This window comes from Sander vitreus, chromosome 13 (assembly GCF_031162955.1).
Source record: "Sander vitreus isolate 19-12246 chromosome 13, sanVit1, whole genome shotgun sequence".
In the NCBI taxonomy this organism is placed as follows: Eukaryota; Metazoa; Chordata; class Actinopteri; order Perciformes; family Percidae; genus Sander; species Sander vitreus.
Genome location: NC_135867.1, coordinates 22,302,445 through 22,322,187, shown reverse-complemented (window position 1 = coordinate 22,322,187; position 19,743 = coordinate 22,302,445). Strand labels below are relative to the sequence as shown.

General features: G+C 40.4%; 1 protein-coding gene across 3 annotated transcripts in view; it reads right to left on the bottom strand.

Annotated features, from left to right (window-relative positions):
- The window catches only part of abr (ABR activator of RhoGEF and GTPase), a 134,533-nt gene that overhangs the window by 58,609 nt on the left and 56,181 nt on the right, over positions 1-19,743 (bottom strand). For 2 of the 3 annotated variants that reach the window (XM_078265691.1, XM_078265692.1), the window contains exons 3-6: positions 12,767-12,865; positions 10,441-10,626; positions 4,388-4,495; positions 3,078-3,138 (exon numbers count right to left, since the gene is read on the bottom strand). In XM_078265691.1, the coding sequence (XP_078121817.1) occupies positions 3,078-3,138; positions 4,388-4,495; positions 10,441-10,626; positions 12,767-12,865 (454 nt within the window). Of the gene's footprint in view, positions 1-3,077; positions 3,139-4,387; positions 4,496-10,440; positions 10,627-12,766; positions 12,866-16,494; positions 16,746-19,743 lie in introns of those variants that run through there. The other variant, XM_078265693.1, reaches the window with a different exon arrangement.

The following is a 19,743-nucleotide window of genomic DNA, read 5'->3' as shown; positions in this document are numbered from 1 at the left end:
TTGGGTGTAATTCAAGTTTCAGGTGTTGGTACAGTACATTTAAGTACACCAGTTGTGAGTTAGCACGTTGTACAAGTCAGTACATCAGCTGTATTGATTATGTATGTCCTACTTCTGCGCCATGTCTATAATTCTACTGCACCTTTGGAAACAAGAGTCTACAGCCATGCTAGCTAACATGCTCCCAATGACAATGCTAACAATGCTGAAGTTAAAGGGATAGCTCAGATCTTATCCATAGTCGGTATATTACCTACAGTAGATGGCGGTCGGCATGACAAATACAGTCATTTTAACACAGGATTTGCTGCTCTACCGCTGCCTCGATCGGTTAGGTTGTTGTTGTGTTGTTGTGTGACTTTGGTGTTTTAAAGGGTTAGTTTAGATTCACCAAAGTCACACAATAACTAACTAACTAACTTATTGAGGCAGTGGTAGACCAGCTACTTCCTTGTTCTACGAGGAAAAATTACTGTTTTTCCAAAAGGAGTCTGGTGGCTTTAAAGAAATGATGGATGGATAAAACGGCTTCAGTTCCCCTGCGGGAAATGGCTGTCTGACAGCAAGGTAAAGAGGTGAAATTGTTCTAAACATAGCGTACAATTAAACAGTTTTTTTTAGGTGGTTAAAAAACATTTTGCTGTGTGGCCCCGTATACAGCAGTACATTGCTTAGCTTCCATGTCGCTACTCCTGCTTCTGCAAACTGGGGGCGTGCCAGACTGACATGATGTATAATCAAAACATCTAAAGGCAGGGATAATAATGACCTTGTTCACTAGTTTAGCATGCTAACATTTGCTAATTAGCACTAAACACAAAGTACAACTGCGACTGAATGTCATGAGTTTTGCAGCTATTTGGTCATAAACACAAATGTGTATTGGACACATTTTGACATGATGATGAGGCTAGATAGAAAGTTAAGGGATCACTTAAATCAGTAGGATTCTTATGATACTTTTACAGTAAAGTTCAAACTGCAGTCAAGAGTCAGGGTGTCAGAGGATGAGAAGAGAGAGATTCAGACAGAGAGAGGCAGATTATTGGAAGTCGATGGCCGGTCACAGCGAGGTGCCTCTGATTGGTCCTGTTCTTAAGGTTGCCTTGAGAACTTGGCTGACAGACAGATACAGTAGTTCATCTTTACTAAAGGAGGTCTAAGAAGTCTTTGAACAGTCACAACACACACACAGAGAGAGAGAGAGAGAGAGAGAGAGAGAGAGAGAGAGAGAGAGAGAGAGAGAGAGAGAGAGAGAGAGAGAGAGAGAGATCGATCTACAGCTAGGACACAGGGACTGCCAGCTTCATTTGGCAGGACATTCAATGTAAGGCATAAACCATGACGGAGGACGACGAGGATAGAGCGAGAGCAATAATAGAGGGAAAATAAAGAAGGCAGAATGACAGATAGGGAGAGGGCATAAACGCCACGGATTAAGAAAATTGAGAGAAAACGGTCGCAGTGCGGAGCAGGAGTCCCTATTTAGATGTAAAACAGGATGTTGATGCTTTTTGTTGATTTAGCACTTCTGTTGCTATTTGCATCCATTTATTAGGAGGTGGCAGGCAGATGAAACAGTGAGCTATACAGTACAATATGTAAACAAGCCTGACAAAGTGATTATTTCAATGAAGAAAATACACAAAAGCAGGCGTCAGTTCATTTGGCTGTGGTCCGGTTAAATCATATGGAAGTTGAGAAGGACGGAGGGATGAGTACAGGAAAGAAAGGAAGGTAGGATGAAGCATGATAAAAGACGGAAGCTGTAGCTTCAGAGTTGACCTAGAGAAATCCCTCGACTACCTCGCCAGGTAATTAAGGAACCCCAATTCAAACAGTAATCAAAGCAAGTGCCCTGGGTGCTGACAAACACTGATTGTTGAGGGAACATGACACCAGCTTCATGCTACTTAACACTAACTACCATGGCAACCTATGGCAGTAAAGATGAGAAACTAATGTGATTATACAACCGGCATGTTTGGGTTGTTCCTCATTTGCAGTGCATGAATTAACAGACACTTCACAGGTACATGATGCTGACAATTGACACATATGATCTCTCTCTCTCTCTCTCTGTGCATGAAAAAGCCACACCATTTGCTCATTATGTTTATTATTGCACAATGTTGGATAAACCACAACATTTGATTCTTTGTAGCAAGAGGTCTACCCCCTGGTTTAGTTGTGCCAAATCCCCAAAACAGCTTTAGTTCGCAATACACAGAATACATGTACAAGCTCCCTAAGACATAAACTCACTCAAACACAGACTTCCGATCCTCTGGCGATATGTAATCTCTACAAGGAGCAGTCTGGGGCACACACACAAAAAAGCTGCTGTACTCCTGTATTCTCTGTATGTTAAAAGACATGAACAACTGCAGTCTGCCAGTCCCAGTAAGCTGCATGTCCCATCGTCACTCAGCAAGCACACAAAAAAGAAAAAGGCTAATTCCATTTAAGGCCTGAAATCATTAGCAGACAGTTACTATTTGTGCATCATGAGCGTCAGTTTATAAAGCTCCAAATCAGATATGCTGGTTTTCCAAATCAATCAGCTTATTAATAACTGTCCCAACTGTACAGCAAACACAACATACTACCACTCTACCGTAGAATCGATGACGATGACATCCTGGCTCATAGAAAAAAGGGAAAACAAGTTGCCAAGATCGAACGGCGGCAGCTCATATCATGCAGTCGTTACCGTATGTGCAGTTACAACACAGTCTGAGGACCAGAAGCACCTCCATGTCCTTCATCTCCTCTCCTCACTATGTTCTCCTGCTCACTGCCTCCTTTCTCAGGCAGAGACAGAGCGAGAGAGAGAGCGAGAGCGAGAGCGAGAGCGAGAGAGAGAGGAGTGTGTGTGGGAGTGCTCACACAAGTGCCAGTTTGTCTCCCAAAGCCCGCCACTGCATACACAAGTAGAAGGGGCAGGACTGGAGTCTTAAAGCAGCAAGCCAGCCTGGACTTACGTACATGGCAAATAGACACACATAGACAAGAATATACACACACACACACACACACACACACACACACACACACACACACACACACTTACTTACCCTCCATTGAGACAGTTGTAGTACAATCCTTGGAGTCTTTAGGACCTTTTACTTTGAGGTTCTGAAAGAAACAGAGGAATGGAATAATCAATTGAATTAATTACACACACACACACACACACACACACACACACACACTTGCTTGGACATGGCTGCTAGAACTAATGAAGAAGAACAGAGACAGTGCAGCAGACCAAATGAGACTGGACCATGCAACCGTCACAAGTTTACCTCACAGTAAATCATATTCTACAACCACAGACACACCTCTAAAGCATGACTGTGAAATATTAAATAAGATTTTGATTAAACTTGTGTACTCGGCTGTGCATTGTACTTGGATTAGTGTTACAATAGGGCGTTGTTTTGGGAAAGAACCACAGTTGCCAAAAAGTACGATCTACTGATTCATATATATTACACGTTTATGTAACTTTTCATGCAAGCAGTCTGGGAAAGTTCTACAATGCAAGTGTCCCACCTGTGGGTGGTAAAAGGTCAAAAACATAACTTAAATTGACAAATGAACGGTAACTATCTACATAGAATTTAAACTTGAGAGCATAGAGGTTTTACATTGGTCAAGATTTCTGAGATCCCAATGCGATTTCCATGACTATAATAAATCCTTTGCCTCCGTATTGTTGTTAAAGGTACAGTACATTAACAAATAGATTGATTTATCCCATGTGCAAATTATAGGTGTACAGCCATGTAAGAAAGGAGCTAGCATGGAAACAAGGGAGAGAGTGGGTTTGGCATTATCAGGGTTATCACTTCCGTCACAGATGCTTTGTTAATAACATCTATCTATCTATCTATCTATAACGCATCAAAGCATATACTAACCATATATAAAGCACCATACTAAATATAGCCACTGTGCTGACACTATGTTAATATACAACAGACCTACACTAGACACTAATAGACTTAAATGTGCTTGGTGTTCATTGTGTTTTAAACTAGTGTTCCTCAAAATAAGACCACATTTCCCATAAACACTTAGTTCACTTAGTAATATGACATGGGAGTAAACCTAATATACAGTTACAGATTTTCAACCCCTATAAGTTTTTTAAGCATTTGCCTAAGCAATTTATTGTGTTTATCGTAATTACAGTATGTCTAAAAAAAAATGCAACATACAGCAACTTTGAATATGTGACAAAAGGACACCAAATCCTCATATTACGAAAAGAAACAAAAGCCCAGATTTGAATGCTACATAGTTGCTATACAGACATGTCTTCCTTACATCCTTCCAACCGCTCCTTGAGTCTCTGATCATGTTTGGAGGATGAACTTACCTCAGATATCTTCTGGAACTGACCGTTGGCCTGGCTGCATTTCTCTGCTGTCTCCAGCGCCACCTTGTAGTTGTCCACAAAGGCCTTGTACACTCCCAGCTGGCTAGCCTGTAAAGAGAGAGAATAAGAGACATTAAGGTACAGAAGAAACAAGCTGGTGTGAGACAATGACAGTGGCATCAACCTCTCTTCTATTTGGTGTGAATTGTTTAAAGGACAATTCAAAACCAATGAGCAACTGGTTTACTGTCCAATACATATACTAAATATATTTACCATTACAACACAAAACAAGTCTGTTATGGCAGTAAACCAAAATCCTGTGAAGTGAGTACAACTTGCATTCAAATATCACTTACACATACATACTGTCACACCATTATAATAAATGCATATACAGCTCCGGCAGATGAATTAATTTATATTCCCATCAGAATTTTGCCTGAATTGGAGGCTTCAAAACTGCAGTCCCCCTTTTGCTCTATCAGCATACATGAAATTACCCCTCCCCTATACTGCCACTACACTGGTGGCTCTGTGCAGTCCTAACTGATTGAAACAGATTTCACTTTCTTTTACCTCGCCCCCTTTCATTAACAGCCCCTCTCTCGCTGCTGCCCTGTATGTGCATTGTAACACAAGCTGCAGCGCAGCAGTGCATGAATATGCATCCTGCTACAGCTATGCCAGAACGGCTAGGCTTAAGAGCTGACTGCACCCTATTAAAGCAACGAGATTGGATTCAGCTGAATAGAGTGAATGAGTACGACTTGTTACTCTTGTTCCTGAACCCCCTCTCTCCTCCTATTTTCATTTCCTCTCCTTCCATTTCCCCTCACAGTGTGAAGTGGAGAGTTGGGCACAGGAGAGGAGACATGAAGGAACCATCCGGCCTCATATGACACTTAAAAGAAGATGTTGTAGATCAAGCCATGTCAAACCAAAACCTTGAATGGAAGAGAGAAACCACCATGCGTGATCACATTTCCAAAGATAGAGATTTTTGACTTTTTGCTGGGAGGTACAAACCAAACCTAAAGACGTGATCATGGTATTTTCATCAGCTCGTCATGTTGCTTGGACACGCTGTGACCAGGATGAAACCTCTCCAGCTCCGTCCGTCACTGCGACGCAGGACTTTGAGCAACGCTCCGAGCATAGCGCCTACACATACACAACAAGATCCCAAGTCAAAGTGGCGGGTGGGAAAACAACAGCTTGTGTTTGAGAGTGGAAGGAGAAGAGGGGGAAAAAAACAGGAGGGAGGTTATGAAACAGAACGAGAGAGAGGGGGATCTAGAGTCTTGACTAGAAATAGACACATTCTAGTAGATAAAAATGTCTGTAAATAACTTACATCCTCACTGACATGTGGACCACAGAATGCTGCCGGCAAACCATGTTTCTGACAATATCTTTTTGCAGGATTCTACAACTATGAATGCAACACACATCACACAGTTTGATTTTTGTTTAGATGCTATTTTAGAGGATGCTTTACTCTGTTTAAGCACTAGTCATATGGTTATAATATGGTTATGAATAAAGACAAACACAGCAATAATATATATAATTGCTATATCGTGAAAGACTGAATGCAGCCATCTACTCAACACTTGTATAAAAAGTGTGTAGCTGGCATCCGCATGATGAATATTTAGCAATTAGCAGCATCTGTATTCTGCTTAACTACAGCAGCTACTGTATTTTCCAGACACAAGTCACACTTTTTTTCATAGTTTGGCTGGTCCTGCGACTTAAAGTCAGGTGTGACTTAATTAATTAATTAAATGTTAATTCATACTGACTGACATGAACCAAGGAACCGAGAATGAAGAATTCAATGGATTCAGTGATGTGGAATGAGATCGGGAGCTTGGTGAACTTGCTTACCGGTAACTTGCTTGTTGGACTCGCTGGCTTATGTTAATTTAGCCTATTCAGCCTCCCAGGTATGTTCTTTATGCTATTGTGTAGTTGAATAACTGTTAATGTATTACGTTAACATACCGGACACCTATTCAGCCTGTTGTTCTGTGTGCTATTGTGTAGTTGAATAGTTGAGTTCTGTTCTTGGATTTTGTGAAATAAATTTCTAAATAATTGTGACTTATAGTCCAGTCCAGTTTATCATCAATTGCATCAAATGCTGTACGTGCAGCACTCTGTGGTCTACAATGAGCCACAGTTCCTCCTGTTGCCGATAAACATGGTTCCCTCTTGATCTTTCACACTCAAACTTCAGTCAGTAGTGCACACTCATGTGACTAACGACTGCAGAGGACAATCAAACCAAGGAGATTTCACTACAAATACTCAATCAAAACTAACATCTCTGTCTGGCCACAGCATCATTCATAAAATCATTCCAATCTTAAAGTAAAATAAACCTGAACCAAAATAAGCTTAAGTGAATATCATGCATTCTGACATCCCCTCCTCATAATTGTATCCTAAATAACATACAACAATCCAGTACTAGACTAAAGAGCAGATGATTGTGTCCTGAAGACTAAGATTCGGCAGGCATGCTAGCATCTCTGTGTGGCTGTACTTAGGCATAGCAATGATTTGGGCTAAATACTAACATCAGCAAGCCAACATGTATACAATGACAATGTGTGTTAGCATGCTAACATTTGTTAAGAAATGTGTTTAAAATTATTTTTTATCAGGCCAAGAGCTCTTCGGAGCCATGGCCGCTGCAAGATTAAACCCTTCCCACTTACCAAATTATCATTGTCCCTGGAATACCTCCAGGGACTGTCAAATGCAATCCTGCCAGTCACGGGCTGCAGCTGAGCCCTACAGTACTCTTATCTGAAAAAGGTGAGAAAAGTTGAAACCGTGGCTGGCTTTTATCCCTTTTCTGTCTGCTTTCTGTAACTCTGTCCCTCTGTGTTGCTTCAGAGGCCTCCATGCTGCTGACAAGGAACAGTAGGGAATAGACCAGATAATTACACTGCCATCTGTCCTCTCACACTGCAACTCTGACTAAATGTTTAGCTGCCACATGACATGATCATGTACGTACATATACGCAGCACAGATGGGAGCTGATGACTACACTAATAGGTGTTACTTGGTGGTGCGACTCCTGGGGTCCACAGAGAGGAGGGGGGCGAGAATCTAAATGAGAGCTCTGTTCATTTTCTCTGCTACTAAATATAAGCTCAATCAATCTCCCTGAGTTGCTAACACATTTCAAAGCTGTACAAAACCGAAAGAGTAGTTACATAGAACACAGTCCAAAATTAACAGAATTATGATTTAAAAAAGGAAATATCACCACAAAGAATAAGTGACAAGTTTAGGAATCTACATTCAATGCTAACTTTCGGTAGCGGAAAGTTTTCAACCCTTGTGCTACGGACACTTTTCAATAGATTAAATTAAAAAGTGTGCTTTTAAATATACGCTGATCATTTCTGTGGTGTTGTGACTGGTAAGTTATTATTTTGCCACTACGGCTGGTCAGTTTTGTGATGAGATGTTAGCTAGCTAACCTTAGTCTCCTTGGTCACCTAACTGTCTTGTTGTAAACACATAGGAGTTAAATACTGGACAATCTGCAGTAGCTAGTAGTTACAGATTCAGTTTTTTCTTGTAGCTAGCCACTCCGCCACCAGCTAGCTAGCTTAGCTAGTCTCAAACCAGATGCTAGTTCATTGAGTGCTAAAGTGAGAAACACTGCTAAAGGGAAGTCTGTTTCAACGGTTTCTTGTGATTTATTTCTGTTAATAATATTGTATTATTATAACCTCATTGCCTTCACCTTTAGACTATTTAATCTGTTGTCTTGAATACCCACTGCATATTTGGAAGTTGCACTCTTTGAGCCATAGTGGGTTACTGCTAATAATAACCCTGACTGACATGTTTTTTTTTTTTTTAAAGATGTCAAAATGTACCTGAAATCCTTTGTGTGATGTTGAAAACCAAAAGTGAAAGATGTCAACATGGCAGAGAGCCCCGTTTCATATCAGAATAGGACAGGTTCCTCATAATGATGGCATGAAATTTACACAGTTATTCCAGCCGAGTTGTTACATCTGTTAAACAATCTGTAGCTGAGTCACTGGGGTGTGAATGAACACAACAGATGCATGTAAATGCAGCTTTACATTCAACCTTATGATAACAAACAATAGGACACCTTGACTTTGTCCAAAAAGTGTAAGTTGATAATCAGATCAGACCTGCAGTCTACTGTATGCTAGGATATTGTCCACTGCACAGACATGAACTCTCTTTTTTAATCTGTGACATTTTTAAACTTCCAGTTCTAAATCAAAGCTGTCAGCTCACTAAAACAAACACTGAATCACAGGCCAGTAGAGCCAGACATTTTACGGTATTTGGTGTTTTGGCCCCCAACGTCATCTTCCAGGCAGTGCTGCCTGGAAGGCACTAGGATTAGGCAATGGTTAGGGTTAGCTGCCTTGAAGTCGCCGTTAGGGGCTTAAAACAACATTGAGCATTTTACATTATATTAAATAGCAACTTCATACAGTTACTTCTCTTCTTAAAAGACTAAAATAGAAGTCTTGGTTCTAAAGAGTGTATTTGTCTGAGCTGGCATCACACTTCAGTCAAAACTACAATGTACTCATGACTTGGCAAAATGTCACAGGAGCTCTCATAATGGGACATGATTAACTCACAGCTCATTAGCGAGAATAAATCACATTTCCTAAGATCCAAAAACATGGCGCACACTGAATACGGAACATGTTTAATCACTGATCCCACATCAGTTAATCACATTTATCTGGTTATTGTCATACAATTTGAAGGGAGATTTCTAAAACTGCATATACAACTCTCATAAGCCTATCAGTGTCAGGCAAGTTGGAACTAAAGGAGTCTTTTTTTGGTGTTTCAGTCGGCTAATTCAATACGACAGTCGATATGTATTGATGTGGAATAATGCAAGGTAAAGTAATATAGATTTTTGCCCATTATCTTTTAAAATTCTCTCACAAAATGCAGTGGAAAAAGAGAATTTGAAACCAATGAAAATGAACCTTGTTAATGCTGTATGTGAGCATACAAAAATAAAACTAAAATCATAGTTTTGTTCTCTTTCTTCTGTGGTATTCTGAGCTCCTGACTGTAGAGCAAAACCCTGTTGTTACTGTCAGGAAGAAGAGGCTTACAGCAGTTCACTACCACTTTTCTGAATAGAGTTTGCTTGTCTGTCTAGTTTCCAGTCCAGGAAAATTATAAACCACAATATTCTGTTACCTCCCGCCCACAGTGGGACGTAGTCAGGGTGAACTAACAAGACACAGTGTGACAGGGTTTATTTACTTCCATCATACCAGCTACACTACTGCTCTCAGCACCAAAGGACATTCAAAGTGGTCAAAATGGCCACTGAAGTATAAACATTTTTTACAATGACTGAATGGGCACATTCATTTATAGATTAGATTTCCGTGTGGATTTATTTTGCCTACTAAAAGTCCAGTTTCTTGCATCTCAGCTGAAAGTCTCTATTACAGCACATTGCATCAGCCTAGTATCAGTATACAGTTTGCCAATCACATTTAATGAATATCTAAAAGAGAGACACACTGCATATGCACATGCTCTTATAGTATGTTATGTGCTGAGAAGCCCTGTTCAAATTGCATTATCCACTGCAAATCTGACAATATAATGATGCAACGCGGAGGGAGGAATAACTGAGCCTGGAGCCTCGCTAATTCTATAAACAGACACATGCACACACATAACAATGATGTTGTTACATTATGTACTGAGAGCGCCTGTTTAAGCAACATAATCCAGCGCAAATATGACGCCGTTATGGATCGGAGGCTGCACCATTTCTACTAATGCACTTAGTCCACAGACATGGGGGAGTGTGCATGCACACACAGAGTGTAATTTAGAAGAGTGATAGTGATTCACAGAGTACAAATAGTGTCTGACAATTCTCCCTTTAATACTCATTTACTTGCACCCTGCAAATGATGGAGAGGGAAAATAATTTTTTTTTTTTTTAAATGCAGACACTGTAGTTTCTGGGCAGGCGTCAGACTCACCAACTTCTGGAACAAATGTCCCACAGTGACCTTCTCGTCCCACTGCTGGATGTTGGGTAAGAGGGCGTCGTAGAACTCCTTGTGGATCTCAAAAATGTCCTGGATTTTGTAGAAGATGGTTTCTACCTGCTGGATGGTCAGGACGGGCTGCGAGGTTGTGGCTGTGGCTTTCAGAGGGCGCATGGGCTGGATAATCAGAGACAGAGAGAACGGACAGACTAAGTGAACACAAGCAAGGATCTATCTTTTACAAAGGTCAACTACAGTAAAAACATGAAGAACAGGAAAGTAAGACATCAGACCTAAAACCTTAAAAAGTTTCTTCATGAACTTCACAACGTATTCGTTTTGTATTTATGAGTTATATAAAGTATTTTACAATGGGATAAAGTTCCAATAGAATATGTTTAAGTTAGGGCTGGTTACCAAACTTTGATACTTTTAGGGACAGACCGATGTTGCAATTTCTTTTTGATAAATAAAGATCTCATTCAGGAACCGGTATCGGTAGTGGTATTGAAGGTTTTTGACACCCAGCCCTATTATTGTCTAATGCCAAAGCAGGCTTTTAAAGCAAGTACAATTGAGGGCAGTTAATTGGTCAGATTATACGCAAACTCGATTAATCATAGATATGAGTGGAGTGGACGTGGGAGAGGGGGACACTGAATTACAGTGATAACAGAAACGCTTTCACGTCATGGGAACAAACATTCTCTCGGGCTGACGGTGAGTCTCTCGCTCATTGCAGTGGTTGTATAAAGGCAACGCTCAACAGCAGGTTTTAACAACAGTGTCAAGCAGATGAATGAATTTTCATCTCCATTTATCTTTCCATGTTACATTACATGTTAAGACACATGGGCCAATTTACAGAGTTGTAAGAAATCATACTTTTTTTAAATGTGTTCACAAACAATGTACTGCTATAGATTTAAATATGGGAAGTCAATATCTAAATAGTTACAAATAATAATAATAATCTGTACAGTATAAGCAAATCTAAATGCCTAATCTATCTAAATCTTGAACCAGTTCTATTACTTTACTTTGGGTTATTTAACACAGGTTTGTAACCACAATGTAAAGGTGGGTCTTTGTCTCTGAAGCACAGTGAGGTGGCTTGTTAGGCATTTGAACCAACAGGTTAAAGACAATGGACTTGTCCTTGCTGTGAGATAGGGTTACCCTAACCCTAACCCTGGAGATAGGTCTGGCAATGCGAGACTACCAAAACCCAATCTAACACATGAGGTACTTTTGATCAAAAGTTCTGGCTTGGCTTTAATTTGGTGGCGTTAACTAAAACCTGCCAAATACTTTTTTTTAAATGCAACAAAGCAACAACAACAAAAAGTGTGATCACAGTGTGTGTTAGAAATTATCTCAATTTGAAAGTGGAGGAGGACGGGAACAAACTCTTTATTGCTTGAAAATATATCTTGTTGTGTCATCACTTCAGGAGAGACTGACCATTACTGCAATCTTTTGTTTGCCTGACTACTAACTACAGCTTTCTGTGCTGTAGCGGCAGAGGTTTTGTACTGTGACTGTTGTGTGACTATCCATAAAACGAATTTACAGTTAGATGTCAAACTGACATCATGTTGGTCAAACTGTGGCATGTGGCTGAGAGCGGCAGGATATGACATGGTGGCTTTGTACAGGGAAGTATGTTCATTTTAATGTTAAGCGTTGCAGGAAAAGGCTGTGACTGTGGTCCTGGTTGCAGTGAGACCATTAACCACTAATAGAGCTCTGACAGTTCACACGGACCTGCACCAAATCACACAGCAGCAGCACTACAACATGAGCCTCAACATGCTGTTTTTCCCAAACAACAAGTGAATGTCTATGAGTGTCAGAAAGTCAAATTATCTTCACCCTAGGGCTGGGCATATATTGATATTGTATTAATATATTAGGCTAGATATCGTCTTAAATTTTGGACATCGTAATATGACACAAGTGTTGTCTTTTCCTTGTTTTAAAGGCTGTATTACAGTAAAGTGATGTGATTTCCTGAACTTACCGGACTGTTCTATACTAACTGTTCTACTATATGCCTTTACCCACCTAGTCAATATATCCACATTACTGATGATTATTAATCACAAATCTCATTGGGTAAATATTTTGTGAAAGCACTACAGTATCGAAAATATCGATATTGAGGTATTTGGTCAAAAATACCGTGATATTTGATTTTCTCTATATCGCCCAGCTCTACTTCACTCCACCTGTATTATTCACACAGACGATCTAGTGTGTGTGTGTGTGTGTGTGTGTGTGTGTGTGTGTGTGTGTGTGTGTGTGTGTGTCTCACCAGTAGCAGTGCCTCCAGCTGGTTAATGTAGATCTCCTCACTGGCCAAGAAACCTGACAGCACCAGCTTCTTCATCTCCAGTCCTTTTTCTATGTCTCCCTGCAGGATAAAACAGACATGTAGTTATACATTATGCACGCACACACGCATGCACAATGCCACTGCAGTTACCACATCAGGTAAACATGAGATTAATACACATACACATCCAACATGTGCAGGAATGAGCAGCAGGGAATCTGGAAACATGTTAATGGCTTGCTTCCTCTGTGGGAAAGTCCTACTCCTAGTACTTCCAGGCAGTCGTTGCATTTTGACTGTCAAGGGAAGTCACCTCCCTAATCGTGTTTGAAAAATATGGAGCGAGAACACAAGACACACTAATCCTTTTATCCTAACAATTACCAAACACCAGTTTGAGTGAGAATTCTCAATGCTTAAAAAGGGGGGAAAGTGAGAAATGTAGCTGCAAGCAGTGAAGTGAACTAGAAAGGTTAAACTGAGGTGAAATGCTTGACTGTCCTGCTGTTGATGTTCTACATTATCCCATCATGCATTGGGCAGGAATCAGTGAAACATACTAGATTGGATGAGACGAACAAGTCAGACTTACCTGTGGGCATTTTATCGCCATCCAATCCATGTGACGTGCATGTCTCTAACTCATCTACTCTGGGTGTAACTACAGACCATAAACCTCATTGGTTAATATACAGTAAAGTCCAACAGTATTGTAGTCCTAAACAAAGCAAAGTACATACTGGATTAGAAGGCACTTCAAATGTTGTTCTTTTGTTATAAAACTCTGTTTTCACGTACTACTGAACAATAATATGTATTAAAGCAGATGCGAGTTTTAGTGAGTGGAGTCAAATTGTGGAATTCTCTGGCAAATAACTTCAAATGTTACTACTATTCAATTTAAGAGAATGTATAGAGACCAAATAGTCGGACGATATGAACCGAATGAGTTTATGTTTAATATTTGTGTGTATTTTGATGTGCGTACATGTGCTTTAAAAGGCTCTTGAGAGTATGGGCAGATCATCTATGGTAGACCATCCTTGTTACTTATTTAGAGAAGGAGCTGAACTAAGATTGTTCTTCTCTGCTCTTTTTTGATCATGGGATGTGTACATAGCTTTTGCAAATTGTATCATGTGTTGGAAGTGCACACGGAAGCGATTGAAATAAATGACAAAATTAATTCTATCTTCATTTCATGTCAGAACATGAACAGCACCAAAATGACAAGAATGAGAATAAACATAGCCATTCAAATCCTCTCTGAATGTGTTTAAGAGCAGTTTACCAAACAACCGTTGAACAAGCGGAGCATTTTTGAATAAGAGAGCTAATCTTTGTTTTATCTCCGGAGTCGGGCTGTACCGGACTCTCCCGGTAATTTATTTAAATATTAATATCATTTTTTTTAACCAGTTTTGTTGAATTGGGGTTTTATTTACTCAAGCATAATAAATAAATTGTCTGAAATAACAGGAAAATACGTATAGAATTCTGTCAAATAAGGTAACACACACTCATTTACTGTATGCGGACCGATCATGCTAACTGCAGTGTGTAGTCTCCCCCCCCCCCCAAAAAAGGCTCATCCTGAGCCAGGAAAAACCCTGCTTATAACAATGATATATTAATGCTCGCCGCATGATTCACACTATACTGTAAATGGCAAAAATCCACAGTAGTGTTAATATGACCTAAACAAGTCAGGCTCAGGCCACTGTATGCATAAAGCATATTAAAAATGTTTAAAAAAGGTGTGAAAGCTACACAAGCAATCCTCATTTAAATATTCCTCCATAATAAACTGCATATAGCTCAACAGTAAGTCAACAGCTGTTCAGGCTGTTATTCACACTGTGTCGCTGCTCAACAGACACACGGCCATGCACAGAGACAAAATATCCAATAAAGTGTGAGTTGTAAAAGTGTAGTTGAAGTGTTATATGTACTTTAAGGGAGGGCAAAGAACAGCCATGAGAGCAGAAAAGGAAGATTAATTATTAACACAACCAGATCCTTACAATGATATCAGCACACCAGCCCTGCCCGATAAGAGAAAGAAGGAGCCATGACCTTATGGTTTTAACCCAATAACGTCCACCTTCTGACACTGATGTTATCCCTCAAGACTGCAGGTATACAGTATGTGCACAATACATACTTTACATTTCTCAATAACAGGATTATTAGGAATTTGTTTGCTGGAGAAAAGCAGAGATTTAGCAGAAAGTATTACTTCATCCCAGTTTAAAGATATTTACCTGTTTCGCAAGTCACACATTCAAAATCTGTGATAACTCTAAAATGTTACCTGTGGAACACGTGTTCATCAACATCCATGCACCCCACTGAATGCTGATGCTTAATCTCCCTGTGATTGGTTCTCTCAAGTAACAAGTGACAATCTAAAGTGAATCAGAAAAAGAGATCCAGGAGTGATTTCCATAGATCATGTCTCTTTTAAATTAATTGTGGAAAGTTTCCAATGAGGAACGTCACTCATCCATCAAGCTGCTTTCACAATCACCTCAGTAAGTTCATGAAGGAATTCAACAGAACATGTACTGAGCAGGGTTTAAGCCTATGAGACAGAGCCTCTGAGCCTGTTTCACTGCTGTATTCCTTGAAAGAAACGGAAACAAAATGTTCTGACTAAATATTAAAACAAAAGCAGCACTAGAAATGAGTCATATTAGATGCTTCTTTGATATAAGTACTGCTGCAGCTCACCATTTATTTTAAGCACAGCAAACCCTATGTGTCCACATCTTCAGACACTGTTTTTTTTTTTATAAATGTCATTGTATTTTATTTATTGCAATTACATCCCAAAGCTTCTCTAACAATATTTCTTAACTTTTTAAAAGTCTGAGATGCGAGATCCTTGCTTGGCCCTTGACTAAACAAATGCATTTTATTGTCAAAGTAAACAAGTATTTGTTGGTGACGTGTAAAGCTTACTCCTTTAGTGACAAACATGTCACAGCAAGATTGAAAAAAAAAAAAAAAAAAGGAAAGGAGGGGGAAAACTGTTTTTTCCAATAGTGGGAATATTTTCCCTCCGCGGTACAAAGAGCTACTGTGTGGCGAGCAGGCAAGATGAGAAATACATGAGCGGTGAAAGGATTTTTCCAGAGCAACCTGCTGTCCTGAGCTTGCACTTCTCTGTTACGCTTTACATACAGAAGAAAGCTACATGCTTTATTTTTTTTTATTTATTTTTTTAAATTGTGCCCTCTGCTCTTATTCTGTGTGATAAAGGAGCTGATATCAAGTGTGACCAGAAACAACAACAACACAGGCAGCACTGCTTGTCAATTAATCTACTGGGAGGAGCGCACGCACGCACGCACGCACACACACACACACACACACAAGTTACTATTAGAAACAGAGCTGCCGTCTTTAAACAGCAGCTGAGTGAGGAGACATGTGCTGCAGAGTAGCTGCCTCATCAGGCCACGCTGACACACCAATGGCTGTCACACACACTCTTACAGCACACTCTTGCAGCACAGATGGCTCATAGGCACACGTAGCAGCTCACAGTGACGCCACATCACACCAAAACACTAATAAGGCAGGTTAGTCGCATACGTGTGTGTGTGTGTGTGTGTTTTGTGTGTGTGTGTGTGTGTGTGTTTTGTGTGTGTGTGTGTGTGTGTGTGTATCCCCTGCATCCAGCTGTCTAGCCGCTGTCTCACCTTGAACTGTCTATGTAATGGAGTGATGGGATCCAGCTCCCCATCTCCATATTCAAACACATCTTCCTCCTCCTCCTGCAGCACCCTGTCCAAGTAGCACAGCACCTCCTCCTCTTCCTCCGCCATGATAACTCTTTTTCTTTCTCTCTTTCTTTCTTTCTTTTCGGGCTAAGATTCCCTATCTTCAGGGCCTGCCTGGACACATCAGTGTTTTCCCTTCAGAGCAAGTCGTCTGGACACCGAGAGAGAAAGAGAGAGGACGCCGCCTACACAACCCCACCCCCTTCCTCTGCTGGGCTTCCTGGTGTGAGTATGTGTGTATGCCATGTGTGTGTGTGAGTGTGTGTGCCACTGTTCCACCTCGGTCGATGAGGTCTGCACTCCCTCTACGTCCGCCCCTCCCCTCACAACAAATGCTCTCCAGCCACTTCCTTGATGACTACATAGACCCTTTCTGTCTGTGCTTCACTGGGACACTCAGTCTGCTTCATTCTATTAATTTCTTTCTTCCGTTATCTTCATGCTAAAGCCACTTCCTCAAACACACAGTTTCTCTCTTTCTTGCATGAGTGTTTTCTCCCCTTCTCTCTGGCCATTGTCTCTTTATTGATCTGCTAAAAGCCGTAGATGTGGAGCTGAGACGAGCTAATATGCTGCTGGTGCGGCTGATTCTAATTACAGGTCACATAGTTCAGTGGGTAACAGCAGTTTAGCACCGACAGAACATGAGGTTCAAATATAAAATGGTGTTAAAAAAAGACGTGCATCAAGACAAGCTGTTCAGAAAAATCAATAACCCTTAATACTAGAAAGGAAATGAATGCGTATTTATTAATGAATACAGTTCATTTGCCACAATCTCTCACCATGCTCCTGACCCTAAGATTCCACTTTACATCCTCCACTTTGTCAGCCTCCCTCTAGATTTTCCTACCCCCTTTTTTTTAGGCTCTCTGTTTGGATCTTCAGATCTGTGCAGGACAGTTCTGCAAAGCTAATCTTGCAAAATCCAGGCTAGCTCTTCAGGTTGCTAATCTCCTAGCCTATATTAGATATGTAGGTCAGACTTCATTTACAAGCCAAGGACTTGGAAGAGTGTTGGGAAATGTAATAAATGTATGCTTGTGGCTTGTATTTCTAAGTCACCAAAATTACAAGCCATTAATATGGGCAGAGAAAGGAACATGTAAGAAAGAGGACAAAGGGAATAAAATAATGTCAGACCTAAAGAAAGGCTGAGAAGAAATATAACAAGGAGGATAAAAAGAAAACAACTAAACTAAAGCATAAAACTATTCAAGTCAATTATATTTATACAACCCAAAATTAACAATTTGACTCATACAACTAATCCTTAGACTCTCCATTTGAATGAGGAAAACCATTTTTAGAAGGGGAAAAAAGGAGAAAGCTCAGAGCAACAGTGGAGGGAGCTACATGCAGACATACAGAAACTATAGTTTTAAAGCATCCCAAACTACAAACGAAAACCTCTCGAAGTTCATTTAACTCTTGTGCTCGTGAATTTACAAACACGTTCCTTATGCTGAATGTATGCACTTTGGCATGGAGGTGTCAGCGTTGGCTCTCTCTCATGTCAGCAGATGAAAGGCAAACTCAGTGGAAAGAAAGGCTAATTTAACAAGGCGGTGAGGAGAGGCCGACTTCAGTGGAAAGACCTTTAGAGTCCACGAGGCTGCAGCGTCTGACATAAATCCCCCACAAACAATCTCTCGCTGCGTCAAACCAGCTGCACTATGAACCGCTCTGACTCAGTTTGCTTCTAAAGTGTCGGGGTCAGGAGACGTAGCGTATAAAGGACAGAGTGGGTGGATACACTATGAGAACTACAAATCTAGATTATCTAGCGCTACATTTTGCCTAACACTATGCATGCAATGACGGCTGCTTGAAGGTGGAAGGATTAAAATGTTTTAGGAATCTCTGCCCTGATAAAAACCCTGTGAGGTCAAACCCATTTGGCATTTTAACCATTAACATATACCCACGTAAACAATATAAATATATTAAGTCAATGTGCCTCTTGCAACCAATTTATTCCATTGTTAAGAGCACACCTAAAGGATTTAATTGAGCCCTTTTACAAAATTTCTTGAAGGTGGTTTGTGTTAATGAACATATTATTTCTCATTAATGGTACTCAATTCGAGTTAGCCTCTATTAACAAGCATTCCTTTCACATTTTTCATCATGTGAAAATGTCTCATCCCGTCTGTTCATACCCAAACCTTCCACTAGATGGAGACACATTTTCACTTACACAAGCTGACGCCGGCACAGAGTGACTCACATTGAATTCAACAGAACAATAAGCTTAATAATTTATATATCGCTGCTATAACAAGCAGGTCAATAATCAAGGCCGCTGTGTATTTACATTACTATGATAATGCTGTGATAATAGAGCTGCTTGGAAAAGAGATTTAAAAAAAGAGCCAATGGGTGAGAGCAGGTAGATTTATAGAGCAAATAGAGCAAGTGGGAGCAGTGAGCAGTTTTCACATAACAAAAGTCTGAGCCAACCAACCACTCAGGGTGGTTGTAGTTTTCATTCATCCTTTTTAATGCTGTATGTCAAAGCGACTGAGATGTGTGAAATGGAAGCCTGCTAGCCTCTCTGTGTGTGTCTGTGTGCGTGGGAATGGTCGGTTCAGATCAGGGTCAACATGACTCCCGCCGAGCTTCCCTGGGTGCTGAAGCACCCACACAGTCAAGACACAAAAGTCACAGTCATACAAACACATACACACAAACAGCTGCGAGGCATGAAAAGAGCCCTGCTTAACCCTGACCTACTGACATGAACAAGGGAGTGAGTAAATATCAGGACCACGGGTGCTGAAATATGCAGATCGGAACTTTTAGAAAACATTTTGGTATTTTTATATAAGTCCTATATTGCTACTCTGTCAGAAATGAGTATAATGACAATGACCCGGTGTATTCCCATTTCATTAAAGCTTTTGCATCAGCTATCTAAATGCCTGGTGTCTGGTTGTCTTAGTTTATATCCTTCGCATTCCACTTCTGGGATTGCTCCGTTTCTGTAGAAAATTCCAGATGCATGTATTTTCCGTTTCCTTCTTCCTTTTTTTGGTTTTTTCCCTTTCCTTTATTGTGTTATATATCTTTTTTTTGTGCATGTTATAGGTTTACAAAGTGAAAAAGTCCACCCCAAAAGGGACTTACCATTTCCAACAGAAAACACTGTTCACAAACTGCTCCAAA